At 37.4% G+C, this 12140-nt stretch overlaps 1 protein-coding gene across 1 annotated transcript; it reads left to right on the top strand.

The window, feature by feature from the left end:
- Positions 1–10503: 10503 nt before the first annotated feature.
- LOC127971295 (uncharacterized) lies at positions 10504–11842 on the top strand (the record flags this gene model as incomplete). Its single annotated transcript, XM_052574181.1, has 1 exon — positions 10504–11842. A coding segment is annotated over one exon (1041 nt), but the record flags the coding sequence as incomplete, so codon positions are not given.
- Positions 11843–12140: the final 298 nt, after the last annotated feature.

Here is a 12140-nt window from a genome sequence, read left to right as displayed (position 1 = left end):
TTTGCATGTTCTGGAGACAAATAAATACATTTTTGCATCGCTGAATCAACATTAACAAATTAGGTTACACCAGAGCTACCTCCTTAAGGTACTGTAACAATTGCAGATTATCACTTACACAATGTTCGATAAAAATGAAATAAGATGCACCATAAAACGAACCAAAAGTCACACTCTCTGTTGCAGGTTATACGATAGCTTTGTGTGAGGAATAAACTGAGGTTTCATTGATTAATACATCAAAATATTAACTGAGAAGTAAATTTTTTACGTTTTTATCGTCAATTTCTTCATATTTATCCCCATGTATCGTTTCAGAATACAAGTTATATGAACAACTTTTATTGTTTAATGTACACCCCACACAGTCCCAAATTATTTTGATTTTAAATATAAGAACAGGCTTGTGTTTTCCACCCTTAAAAAAAGGGGGGTTTCGAATAACATGAGAGTAAAGTACACAATGACAGAACTTTTATTTTTTGGTGAACTAGCCCTTTAAGACCGGCAAGAGGAGGACACACTATATTAAACTAAATAGCTGTCTCTGTCCCTGCAACTCTCTGTCCTTAATAAAAAACTATGTCACATTATTTACCATCAGCAGTGTAGGATGTTGTCACTTTAAGTGCACGTGATATACTGAGGTGCTGCTGCGACCGGCTACCTTTCTGGCCTAGACACTTTGGCCTTGTGCAGAAGACCAAGGAGGACTTGTCAGGCAGATAATGGCCTCTCCTAAAGATCCACACCTTCAGGCAAGGCCATTATCTTCACCACAGGAGAGTAATCGGATCGACCTGAAGCCAGCACAGAGTCTACCTGCATGCAGCCATACAGCCCATCTGCATGAGGTGCAGGGATGCCTGGGGTGCACAGTAGGCTAGAGGAGGAGTGCCTCTGTGCTGGAAGGTCAGACTCATTTGAAAGTGAAGAACACTGGGAATTGCGGTATTAACAAAGAACTGAGAAGCCCATGTGTGATGTGAATGAGGATACAAATCAAAGGACTAAAGAAACAGAGATGACTCTTTGTTTGATCTATTGTCTAACTCACAGAGCTATGTGTTGGACTGGCCTTGCAGTGCGTCTCAACAAGGAAAGGCCCTGCACCTGCAAAAAAAAAATTTAACTTAGCCACAAATTGAGATCTGATTTCTATTTGCTGAAGACTATTCATGTTAAGTGCCTCCTATGCTCTTCTTGTACCCATCTTATAACTCTGAGATTCTTCAGGGGAAGGATCCGGGAGTGTGAATTGCAGGAAGTCAGAGTTCATTACAATAGAGAATAGGGTTATAGATTTACAAGTTGCAAAACAATGGGTCCAAAGAGTATGGAAGGAAGGAAAAGAGTGTCTGCCAGGAAATGTACCCATATAATGTGGCCAATACTAATTCAATCAGTTGCTAAACTGTAGCCAGGTTTGAAATCCAGTGCCAAAAAAGAACTGCACAGAGTAATGAGATAACTTGTCTCACAGGCAACATTACATGTGCCAGAATTTTGCAAACTGATGTTTGTGGACCCTTAGAGGTCCATCTCAAATGGCTCAGGGAAAATTGGGAGTAAATAAAGTATATACACATATATCTACATATAAAAATAAAATAACTAAAGAAATGAACATAGCAAGAGAATGAGAGCTTAATTGGCATTTACAAAACATGCAAAATTCAGAACTGAAAAAAAAAAATTAGCTTGTCTTCATTTTATGACATCTGAATAGAATATGAACTGAAATGGCCATACCCCATTGAAATTTCAGGAGGAGAAATTCAACACAGGTAATGCATTCTGGGAAATTAAGTGTTCTTCTGTTCTGGTGCAAAAATGTTTTATCAATAACCATGATGGGGTATACAAATTCTTATATTGAAACAATATTTCCCCTTTGTCTTGAACCTATTTTTCTCTACTTTTCTAGATCAAAACGCAGCTATATGTACTGCTTTGAACTTCATTTCATTTAAATTTTACTCTATCACATTACAAATCAAATTACAATTCTGCATCCTATTTTCTACCTCAAATGTCAAACAATGCTGAGAATATTCATATATATTAAAAAGGTTTTATTGTAGGGCCCACAAACAGCAAAATGTGATATTTTTTAAAAAAGCTGTCTCACAAATCTTAAATAAAACCAACCAAACGTGAATCTACTGGGCCAGATTAATCTACTACAGTGACGACATTCTTGAATGTACCAGACAAACGAGTTATACAGATATGTACTTATTTGTAGTAATGTAAAGAAGTGAGAAGTTATTCTAGCGAGGCTAAATGCTCAGGCACATCATTAAAAGAGGCATCACAGGGGAATTTGCACTTTGTTTACACGCCAACAGGACTTGAGGTCGATCATTACTGTCAGTCACAAGGTTGATTAGCCCCTTCCATTTCACACCTACTATTACAAATCTGACAAATGCTGCCTCATCTGTATGTAGTCCCCACAATACAACCCTAATCAGCCCTGCAAATGAGAAATGACACAATGTTTTGTGTTTACCGCTGGCTGCCCAGATTCACTGTGGCTCTGGGAGGAAGCCTCCATGCATTAATTGGGCTAAAGGTGACAGATGATATCATAACCACGTCTGATTCCCTGATAGCTGTTACTCCCTGAGTCAGCTGTCTGAGGACAGTGGCCTTTAGAGAGGCCAGTCTTGAGCTGGCGTACTCACCGCCTGACCCAGGCCAGTCCTCTCAGTCCAGGGCATGTAGGCCATGGGCCAAAGCTCCTAGAAAACAGCTGCCAATGCCCCCTCTCGAGAGGACAAAAGAGCCAACAGAAGAGCTGGAAATTAAAGACTGGCCTTTCACAGCCTGCATTATTCTCCATGCCAATCGGAGTGAAGCATCTCTCCTGCTAGTCCTTCAGGCGGACTGTAAAGAGGGGTTGATTAGTTGACCTAAACTTTCTGCGTGAAAGTGGAATACTCCAGCAACATATGTTGCATGCTTGGTATAATCTGAAAAGAAGAGAGAAGAAAAAGTGCATTCTCAAGTATATACACATTCTCAATATCAAGTACAAACTACATTCTCCCGGTAGCAAAAAATAGATGGCAGATATGACAACCCGCCTTGTACAGAGAAGAAGAATCACACACTAAAAGAACAAGAGCACCTGAGGCTTTTGTATTGACAGGGATCGAATGATTCTATGAGATCTTTTTCCGTCTTCTCCATTTGAATCAAAGCTATTATTTTCCTTTCTTCCTTGGCCAACAGCCTTTTATACAAACCCAAAAGTGACAATGGAGAGGGTTGAAAAATGATTGGGACTATTCTTTCAACATTACAGTAATTCGACAAGATGGATGGCACTTTCAAGCAAGATCAGAAATGTGCAAAGGTTGGCTAAAATCACAGAGGCTTCTTACTTAACCATCTCTCTTCATATACAATTGCGGTATGCATACAGATATATAGACTCAATAAGAACATAATTTAATTTAATTTATTTGTAATTATTTGCAAAATATATTTTATTTCAAGGTAGTCTCAACAAAGATCTTCATTCTAAATTAATAAATTATATATATATATATATATATATATATATATATATATATATATATATATATATATATTCAGGTTAGTTCTAAAAACCTTTAAAACCCCTTTCTGTCCTCCTCTGTGCATATGAGTCATTACAGCCATGATGACTTGTATTAATAGCTTTTCTGTCTATGTTTGAGCAAGAGGTCTTATTTTAGACAAGGTTTATTACACATCTGTGTGCCATAGTACTGGTAACAAAGCCAACATAATTCACACTGCTTGGTTACACTTCTCATTAATTACCCTGTTCATTACAAGGAGACTGGGGTCTTGAGTTGGCCCAAGGTTAGGACGAGCTCGGGGTGTACGTGATACAATACGAAGGTGAACAGCTCTGGGTTGGGGAGATTTGGATGGCACGCAGGGTTTTTTGGCAGGGTGTTGGAGCATGTGTTAATGGCTGAACACCAGGGATAGCTTATGTAACGAATGATTAGTATTCACTCATCCTGAGACTAGATCAAATTATTACCTGCACCTGAAATAAATCCTACACTTATTTTCCATTGCAACATAGCATTATCTCTTTGTTTGAATACACAATATGCATAACTAATTATTTATACAAAATTGAACTATCTTTTTAGGAATGTCAGAAATGTGGCCATGATGCCTTGAAATACAGACTATGTAGGCAGCACACTAGATTTCAGAACAGAGATATGTGTTTGATTGTATTTGTTTATTAAAACAGACAATGCTGTGAATTTGCTCTCCATGCTACAAAGACTTTTAAATGATGATAGAGCTCAAAGCGCTCATCTGGTCATTTTGATAAAGATTACAATGGATATGCATGATATAATGAAATAATGATTTTCTCCCAGGGCATTCATTTTGTGGAGGGCGAAGTGAAACACACAGCATACTGAGCAAATATTTCAGCATTTTGTTATAAGTTTCCAGAGGAAGGAAATATCTCCCTATGGTGACCCTGTTGCCCTGAGAAGAGTAAACTTACTGTGCTCTTCCTCAACATCTTGAAGTTCGCTCCAGTGGGAAAAAGCATTGTGCTCTCTGCAGCCAAAGTTTCTATCACAATGTTGAACTGCTGCCGATAAACCAGTAAGCTCAAAGAGAGAAATCCATCTGTAGGAGAGCAGAATGAAGCAACAGGGATACAGAATATTTCGACAATGCCAAACAAACAGCCTCTCTGATTTAAACAGTAAACAGATGAAACACTGGCTTGGCCACTAAGATTCATATGTTCATTCCAGTTTGTTTTCTAATTAATTTTCTGGTTCCAGCCTCAAATGCAGCTTTTTTTTTTTTTTTTTTTGCTTCTGCTTTTAGCTTTGTTTCACATCCAAATAAAATGTTCAGTATCAATAGGAAGCGGTTTGCCTTGATGCTGATGCTCAGTTTTGGATATACTAAAAATGCATAATATGTTGCCAAGTAATGTGATGTGAGATAGCCTTGATCATGGTACAGCAAAAAAGCAAGTAAATCTACACAGTGGGAAACTTTTGGCCTATCTGTAAAGACAATAAACATTTCATTATTTAGGAAGGCGACATTTGACGTCTAATCTTTACCTACAAGACAGATCGCCAAACTCATTCATGTTTCTGAGCAAAACAACTGAAAAACTACAACGAAAGAAAATCTGCCATCTCATCTTAGATGTAAGTTTTCCCCCCTCCTTCACAATTGCAATGAGGGAACCCTTGTCTGGGAACCCTTGGTTCTTAAAACTTTTCTGGTAACCTGGATGATACACTGTTTTTTTGTGATGGTTGTTCATGGATCCCTTGTTTATTCTGAACAGTTTAACTAAGCACTGTTCTTCAGAAAGGAAAAAAAAAGAAAAGATTTCTGCAGATTCTTCAGTCAACTGAGGGACACAAACACAACTATTAAAAACGGTTCAAACATTCACAGATGCTCCAGAAGGAAACACGATGCATTGAGAGCCGAGGGGTGAAAACTTTTGAACAGGATGAAGATGTCCAAATGTTTCTTATTTTGCTCAAATATCTTTCTTTCTTTCTTTCTCTTTTTTTTTTTTTTTTTTAGTACAGCCCTTGGGAAGCAATAGGAGATCCTTGCATGTTTCCCAGAAGACAAATTAAATACAATTTACTTTGATCCTCAAATTCAAAAGTTTTCATCCCCGGCTTTTAATGCATCATGTTTCCTTCTGGAGCATCAGTGCATGTTTGAACCTTTTTTAGTAGTTGTGTTTGAGTCCCTCAGTTGTCTTCATTGTGAAAAGATGGATCTCAAAATCAAAATACTTCTGGAAAGGGTACAAATATGCAAAAGATGCTGGAAAACTAAATAATATGCAGGACCTGTAGGATTTTTCTTTGAAGAACAGTGCTCAGTTTAACTGTTCAGAATAAACAAGGGTCATGGATCATCCAGGTAACCACACACAGTATTAAGAAGATTTGAATTGGGTTATTTTAATAATATCAGCTATTTTTTTGTCTTGTGGACTAAATGTAAACATTATTTATGTAAAATATCTTACTCAGGACAGTACTACACTGTAACCCTTTACTGTAAATTTACAGCGAATTTCTTACAGAATTGTACTGTATTTCCATAATACAGTATAAGGCTGTATAATTTACAGAGCAGCTGTAAACATACAGCACATTTCTGTTTTCCTCCCGATAAATTCGTAATACAGTATCAGACTGTAAATGCATTGCATTGTTGGATTGATTTTATTCGCGCTCAAATTCAGATGAGACATGACGCCAACTGATGTGCCAACTGTGCGAGTTTTTGTGAATTTGTAATTAAGCTTTTTGTTTCGTGTGAGCTTCGTTTCTTGTGAGCTTTTGTGTGCGTCTTTCAAATATTGCCTGTGACGCAGCAGAAACGGTTAACGTCACATGAAGTTCATGAAGACGGGAGGAAGCGTCGGTCATGCATCTGTGAGCAAAAGTGGATTTTAGAGCTTGAGAAGACTGTTCAATTGACTGATACGGTAAGCCAATCTATTTTTATTTATTTATTACGTTCGGTTTTCTACATTAAGTTACACGAATAGTTTGATTTTGCGAACGTGGTTTTCTAACGCGAAAAAAACACTCCTTCTTTACCAAGTAAGTTAACTTAACTTCGACATTTCACACAGCCAGCATACCATTTCATTTGCATGACCTGCTTATATAATTTATATAAAATAATAATCGCGAAAATAAAAATCACTCGTTCCACCGAGTGATTTACCATGTCATTTATATTATCTCCTTTTTTTTCGTTTCAGGTTTAATAATCTGATGAAAAATCCAGTGCTAAAGTAAATGGTTTAGTAGTGTCTAGTCCACGTGCAAAAATGCCATGGTGTCAGTTCTGCGATTGTACTTTTGAATCGTTGTCAGCATTTTGCCAGCACATGAAAATCCATAGTCATGTTCCAAATAACGTTTTCAAATGTGGTATTCCGGATTGCTCCAGAACATTTAAAAAGTTCACTGCTTTCAAAGCTCACATATTTAGGGATCACAAAGACAGGCCCTCAAAGTCATCTGTTGAGCAGTTAGGAATTGATGCCTTAGTGTGTTATATTGGAACATGTCAAGAAAAGTGCAGTGATTTGAAAAACTTTGTTTTACACTTGAAAAATCATATCAAAGAAGGCACCAGAGTGCCATGTCCATTTACATGCAATAAACAATTTTCTGTAGCGTCTACATTGACTTCACATTTATCCAGAAAACATCGAAACTCTTCAGCAGAAAGTTTGCGTCATAGTATACTGCAGTCAAATGTTTCAGTACAGATGCCGCATGGTGAGGCATCTAACATGGCCGAACTCTCACATCCACAGTCTGAATTGTTTGATTGTGGTGATGGCATAGAGCAGTTGGAGAATGTACTTTTGCCAGATAATGCAGATGAATCTCTTTTTTTGAAAAACATGGCTCTGTTTTATCTCAAGTTACAGGCAAAGCATATTCTCCCATCATCTGTGATTCAGTCGGTAATTGAGGGGATGCAAGACATCCATGATATTAGCCAGTCTGATTTGCTACTCAAGCTAGGGGAAAAATTGATTGCACTTGGTATTTCTGAAAATGATATAAAGAGTGTTTTGGATGTCTTGCAAACTGATGATCTTTTTCGGAGGTCTATTATTAATACACTTAGCACTGATAAGAGAAGAAAGTCTTTTTATAAAGACAATTTTAAGTTTGTGGATCCTGTCCCAGTCTGTCTTGGTCAAAATGAATCTGGCAAGGAAAGCTTTGCTCAATACATTCCTATTAAGAAAAGCTTAGAAGCACTGTTCTGCTGTAAATCAGTGATAGAACAACATAATAATTCACGATCTGAAGTCAGAGCCAAAGATATCCTCTCTGATGTATGGGATGGCAACAATATTGATGAAAATATGCTGTTCAAAACTGATAAAGATTCATTAGCTTTAATCTTGTATGAAGATGCTTTTGAAGTTGCCAATCCACTTGGTTCTGGTAAGAAAAAGCACAAAATTCTTGCCGTTTACATGACACTTGCAAACCTGCTGCCTCACTGTAGGTCAGGCATTGACCCTATGCAGCTAGTTCTGCTGTGTAGGGAACAAGATTTTAGATTTTTTGGACAAGATTTGGTCTTTGCAACTCTGGTAAAAGACCTTAAAGACCTGGAGGAAAATGGTGTTGAGTTAGCGGATGGAAAGGTGCACAAAGGTACATTGTGTGCCATAGCTGGCGATAACCTTGGATCACATTACATTGGTGGCTTTGTTGAGAATTTCAGTAAAAGTAAAAACTTTTGCAGATACTGTGAAATTGACCGCCAAACATTTAACTCAGCTCCCCTAACAAAGGCATTAACAAGAACTGTGGAGTCGTATGAGCAAAATCTTAAGGATTTGGATGCTGATCAAACTGAAATTGCAATTGGTGTCAAATGTAATTCTCCCTTTAATGACCTGAAATATTTTCACGTTTGCCAGCCAGGATTGCCTCCCTGTCTTGGACACGATCTTTTTGAAGGTGTTGTGTCATTTGACCTTGCTTTGTATATCGATCATCTTGTGAATCAGGAGAAACAGTTCACATACACTGAACTAAATCATCGTATTAACCAGTTTAAGTATCTTGGGAATGATGCGCGTGATAAACCAGTTGAGATGACTCCTGGTACTGGGAAATTAAGTGGACATGCAGTTCAGAATTGGTGCTTTCTCCGGCTTTTACCTCTTTTGGTTGGGGAAAAGATTGTCAGTCCAACTGAAAATGAGGTATGGCAGTTAGTACTTCAACTCAGACAGATAGCAGAGCTCATCTGTGCTCCTTCCATTAATATTGGTCAGATTGCATATTTATCAGTGCTAATAGAGGAGTATATTGAGACTCGAAAGGTGGTTTTTCCAAATCATCCCCTTAAGCCAAAGCACCACTACCTGTGTCATTATCCTGAGCTCACTGGTCGTTTTGGTCCACTTATTCGCCTCTGGACACTACGCTTTGAAAGTAAGCACTCATACTTTAAACAGTGTGCGAGAAAATTGCACAACTTCAAGAATTTGAGTGCTACATTGGCAGAAAGACATCAACTTCTTCAGGCTTACCTACATGCTGGAAGCCCTTTCCCTGAAAATGTTGTGGCAGAGAGGGGAATAGAGTTTCATGTTAATGACTACAATGATGACATTCAAGGATCTGTTGCTGGTTGCAGGGAATACAGTAGCATGTAATGAAGTGACCGTAAAGGGAACACTTTATAAAAAAAACATGCATGTTGTTTTGCAGAAGAATGATGAGGGAATTGTGTTTGGGAACATTCATTTAATTATTGTACATGACAATTGCGATGTGTATTTTGTCACAAAGAAAAGTCAGTCTTTTTGTCTTATAGACCAGGGAGTTCATTGCTTGAAACCACAAGATCAAGGCTACCTATGCATAAATCAAGACAGTCTACTGGATTACTATCCTCTGCCTGAGTATTCATTGTGTGGCTTGTCAGTAATTGTTCTCCATCATTCCTTCCCAATTTTAGAATAATGTCTGGAATGAAAGAAGTCCTGAAAGATGCTGTACTGTTGGTGTTGCCAAGCCTATCTCCAGATGTAACCAACCAGCTTGTTGAGAAGCTCATGGACCAAGGTGTTGAAGGCTTGGATGATTTGGTTTATGTAAAAGAAGATGACATTTTGGAGTTTATAAGACCTATCCAATGCAGAAAACTTCTTAGTTCATGGAAAAATCAAGGTAAAGATAAGGTTGATGTAAAAAAAACACACACAAATATAGTATATGGAAATTTTAAGGATTTATTCACCCAAAAATGGAAACCTTGTCATTAATTACTCACTCTCAAGCTATTCCAAACAAGCAAGACAATCTTTCATCTTCACTACACAAATGAAGATCTTTTTGATGAAATTGAAGAACTTTTGTCACTCCATAGATATTAGATTAATGGATGTTACACCAGGGGTGTAACATCTATTTTATGAAGCAACATGAGTGTGTTGTTTCCCCCCCTAAAAATCTTTATTTTCTACAACATTATCTCCAAGGCATGTTCACTAAAGCCCCATAATGCATGCCATGCTGTGTTGACATGAGAGCAGACATTGTTGTGTGAACACACATTTTAGATTATTATTTTGTAAATATTATTTTGTAAATAAACAAACCACTTCTAACATTAAAGATAAACCACTGGAGTCATATAGATTACGGTCTATAGATTACTCATATAGACAGTATACTCAACTGACAGTGGAAGTTGAGTATACTGTCTATAAAGGGACAGAAGTCTCTTGGATTTTATCAGGAATATCTTCATTTATGTACCAAAGTAAACAAAAGTCTTTCTGGTTTGGAATGACGTGAGGGTGAGAAATGAATGACAGAATGTTAAATTTTTTTGTGTGAACTATCCCTTTTATCCTTTAAAATGCATTCTAGTACTGTTTATTATGTAAGTTGATACAATAACTGATTATTTATATATATAAACACAGAACATCAGAACTGCACAGTCGTACTGCCACCTGCTGAGGTTCTCCCCTCGGTTCCCCCCGAAACAAACACTACTCTTGTTTCACCTCCATCAAGCTCCTCAAGGCCAACATCAAGCAGTTTAGCATCAGCCAGTGTCACACATTCATGGACTGAAAATTTCCAAGTTCCCTGGAGCTTAATGCCAGACGGTATAAAGAGTGCTGTTGAGAATGGACAGAGACCTTCTCCTTCTGATCGAAGACAAATGATTAGAATCCTTGCTGATGAAATGAGAAAACATGACAAAAACCCCACCAGATCACAGTGTCTTACTGTTAGTCGCAAAATAGTGAGCCAGTATCCAAAGTCTTTTGCTGACATGTTGGGTGACAAGCAGGTTGGGGGTGGATATGAATCTGTTCTTTCACAGCTGAAAGTACGCATCGAGCACCTGAATCGAACAAATACACTAAGTCATCATAGGATCCAAAGAAGTGACACCGGAACTACTAGAAAACGAAGTTCCACTGACTCGTATGGTTGTACAAGATGGCAGCCGGATCTTCCACCTAGGGAAACTTATGACAGTCTTGAAGTGAAACGTCAGAAGATGGAGGAGATGCATCTTCATGAAGGAATCTCTGGAGCAGAGAGAGGAGACGTTTGCAAGCTCATGGAGGAAACCTATTGGCTTCAGCGTCACATGATCAATGCAACCCCATCCCCTACAATTGCAGATATCAAAACTAAATGGCCATATCTTTTCACACAGAGGCATATATATGGACATTTTGAACAGCTTACTGACAAAAAAGTGCTCAGATGTTTGGAATTGTCTATTCAGGAGTGTGGACAAATCATAATTGAATTTTTCAAAAGCAAACCAACCAATGATGACATTCGAAGCATTCTCTCCAGAGGTGAAAATGATGTGGATGCCATGGTCATACAACTACTCCTTGCACACTTCAAAGAGAAGTTAGATGGTGTTTTCCTTCAAGCAGATGTAAGTAGAGATTATTCAACCAATCTAATTTATCTATAATCTCTTTTATGGATTGGTCTGTTGATCTTTTTTTTAAAATTTGTTTCAGGAATTTGCAACTCCATCTGATGTCCAGCATTCTCTTAATTTGCCAGAGAGTCCACGCCTTATATTTCTTGGTATGTTAACATTAAAGTCGTTTAACCTTATAAAGTGAAGAGCAAGTCATCATTTACTTGCCCCACTGCAAAAAAATGTTTTAATTAACTTCTATTTATTTATTTTTTTGTTCCCAAGTGTCTTTTCATTTTTTTCTTTTTTGCATGAAGAATTTACTAGACAAGTAAAAAAAAATATTGTTTTCCGAAATGTTTTTGCAAAAAAATAAAATAAAAAAGGTTTAAGAAAACAATTTTAAGAAAAAAAAAAAAAAACATAATTTTTACTTGTCTAGTTTATTATTCTTGATGTAAGAACTTATAGTTATTTGTCTGGAAACTAGACCAAATAGTAACTAAGAAAAGCATTTTTTGCATTGGGGTGTTGTTCCAATATAGTATTACATTTTCAGGAAGAGAGTGGTGATGGTATGAGAAATATAAAAACAGATTTTAATTGGCAACATATGTATGGAAGAATCAACTGTGTTCAGCAAA

This window comes from Carassius gibelio, chromosome B14 (assembly GCF_023724105.1).
Source record: "Carassius gibelio isolate Cgi1373 ecotype wild population from Czech Republic chromosome B14, carGib1.2-hapl.c, whole genome shotgun sequence".
Taxonomy (NCBI): domain Eukaryota; kingdom Metazoa; phylum Chordata; class Actinopteri; order Cypriniformes; family Cyprinidae; genus Carassius; species Carassius gibelio.
This window is presented reverse-complemented; position numbering and strand designations above follow the sequence as displayed.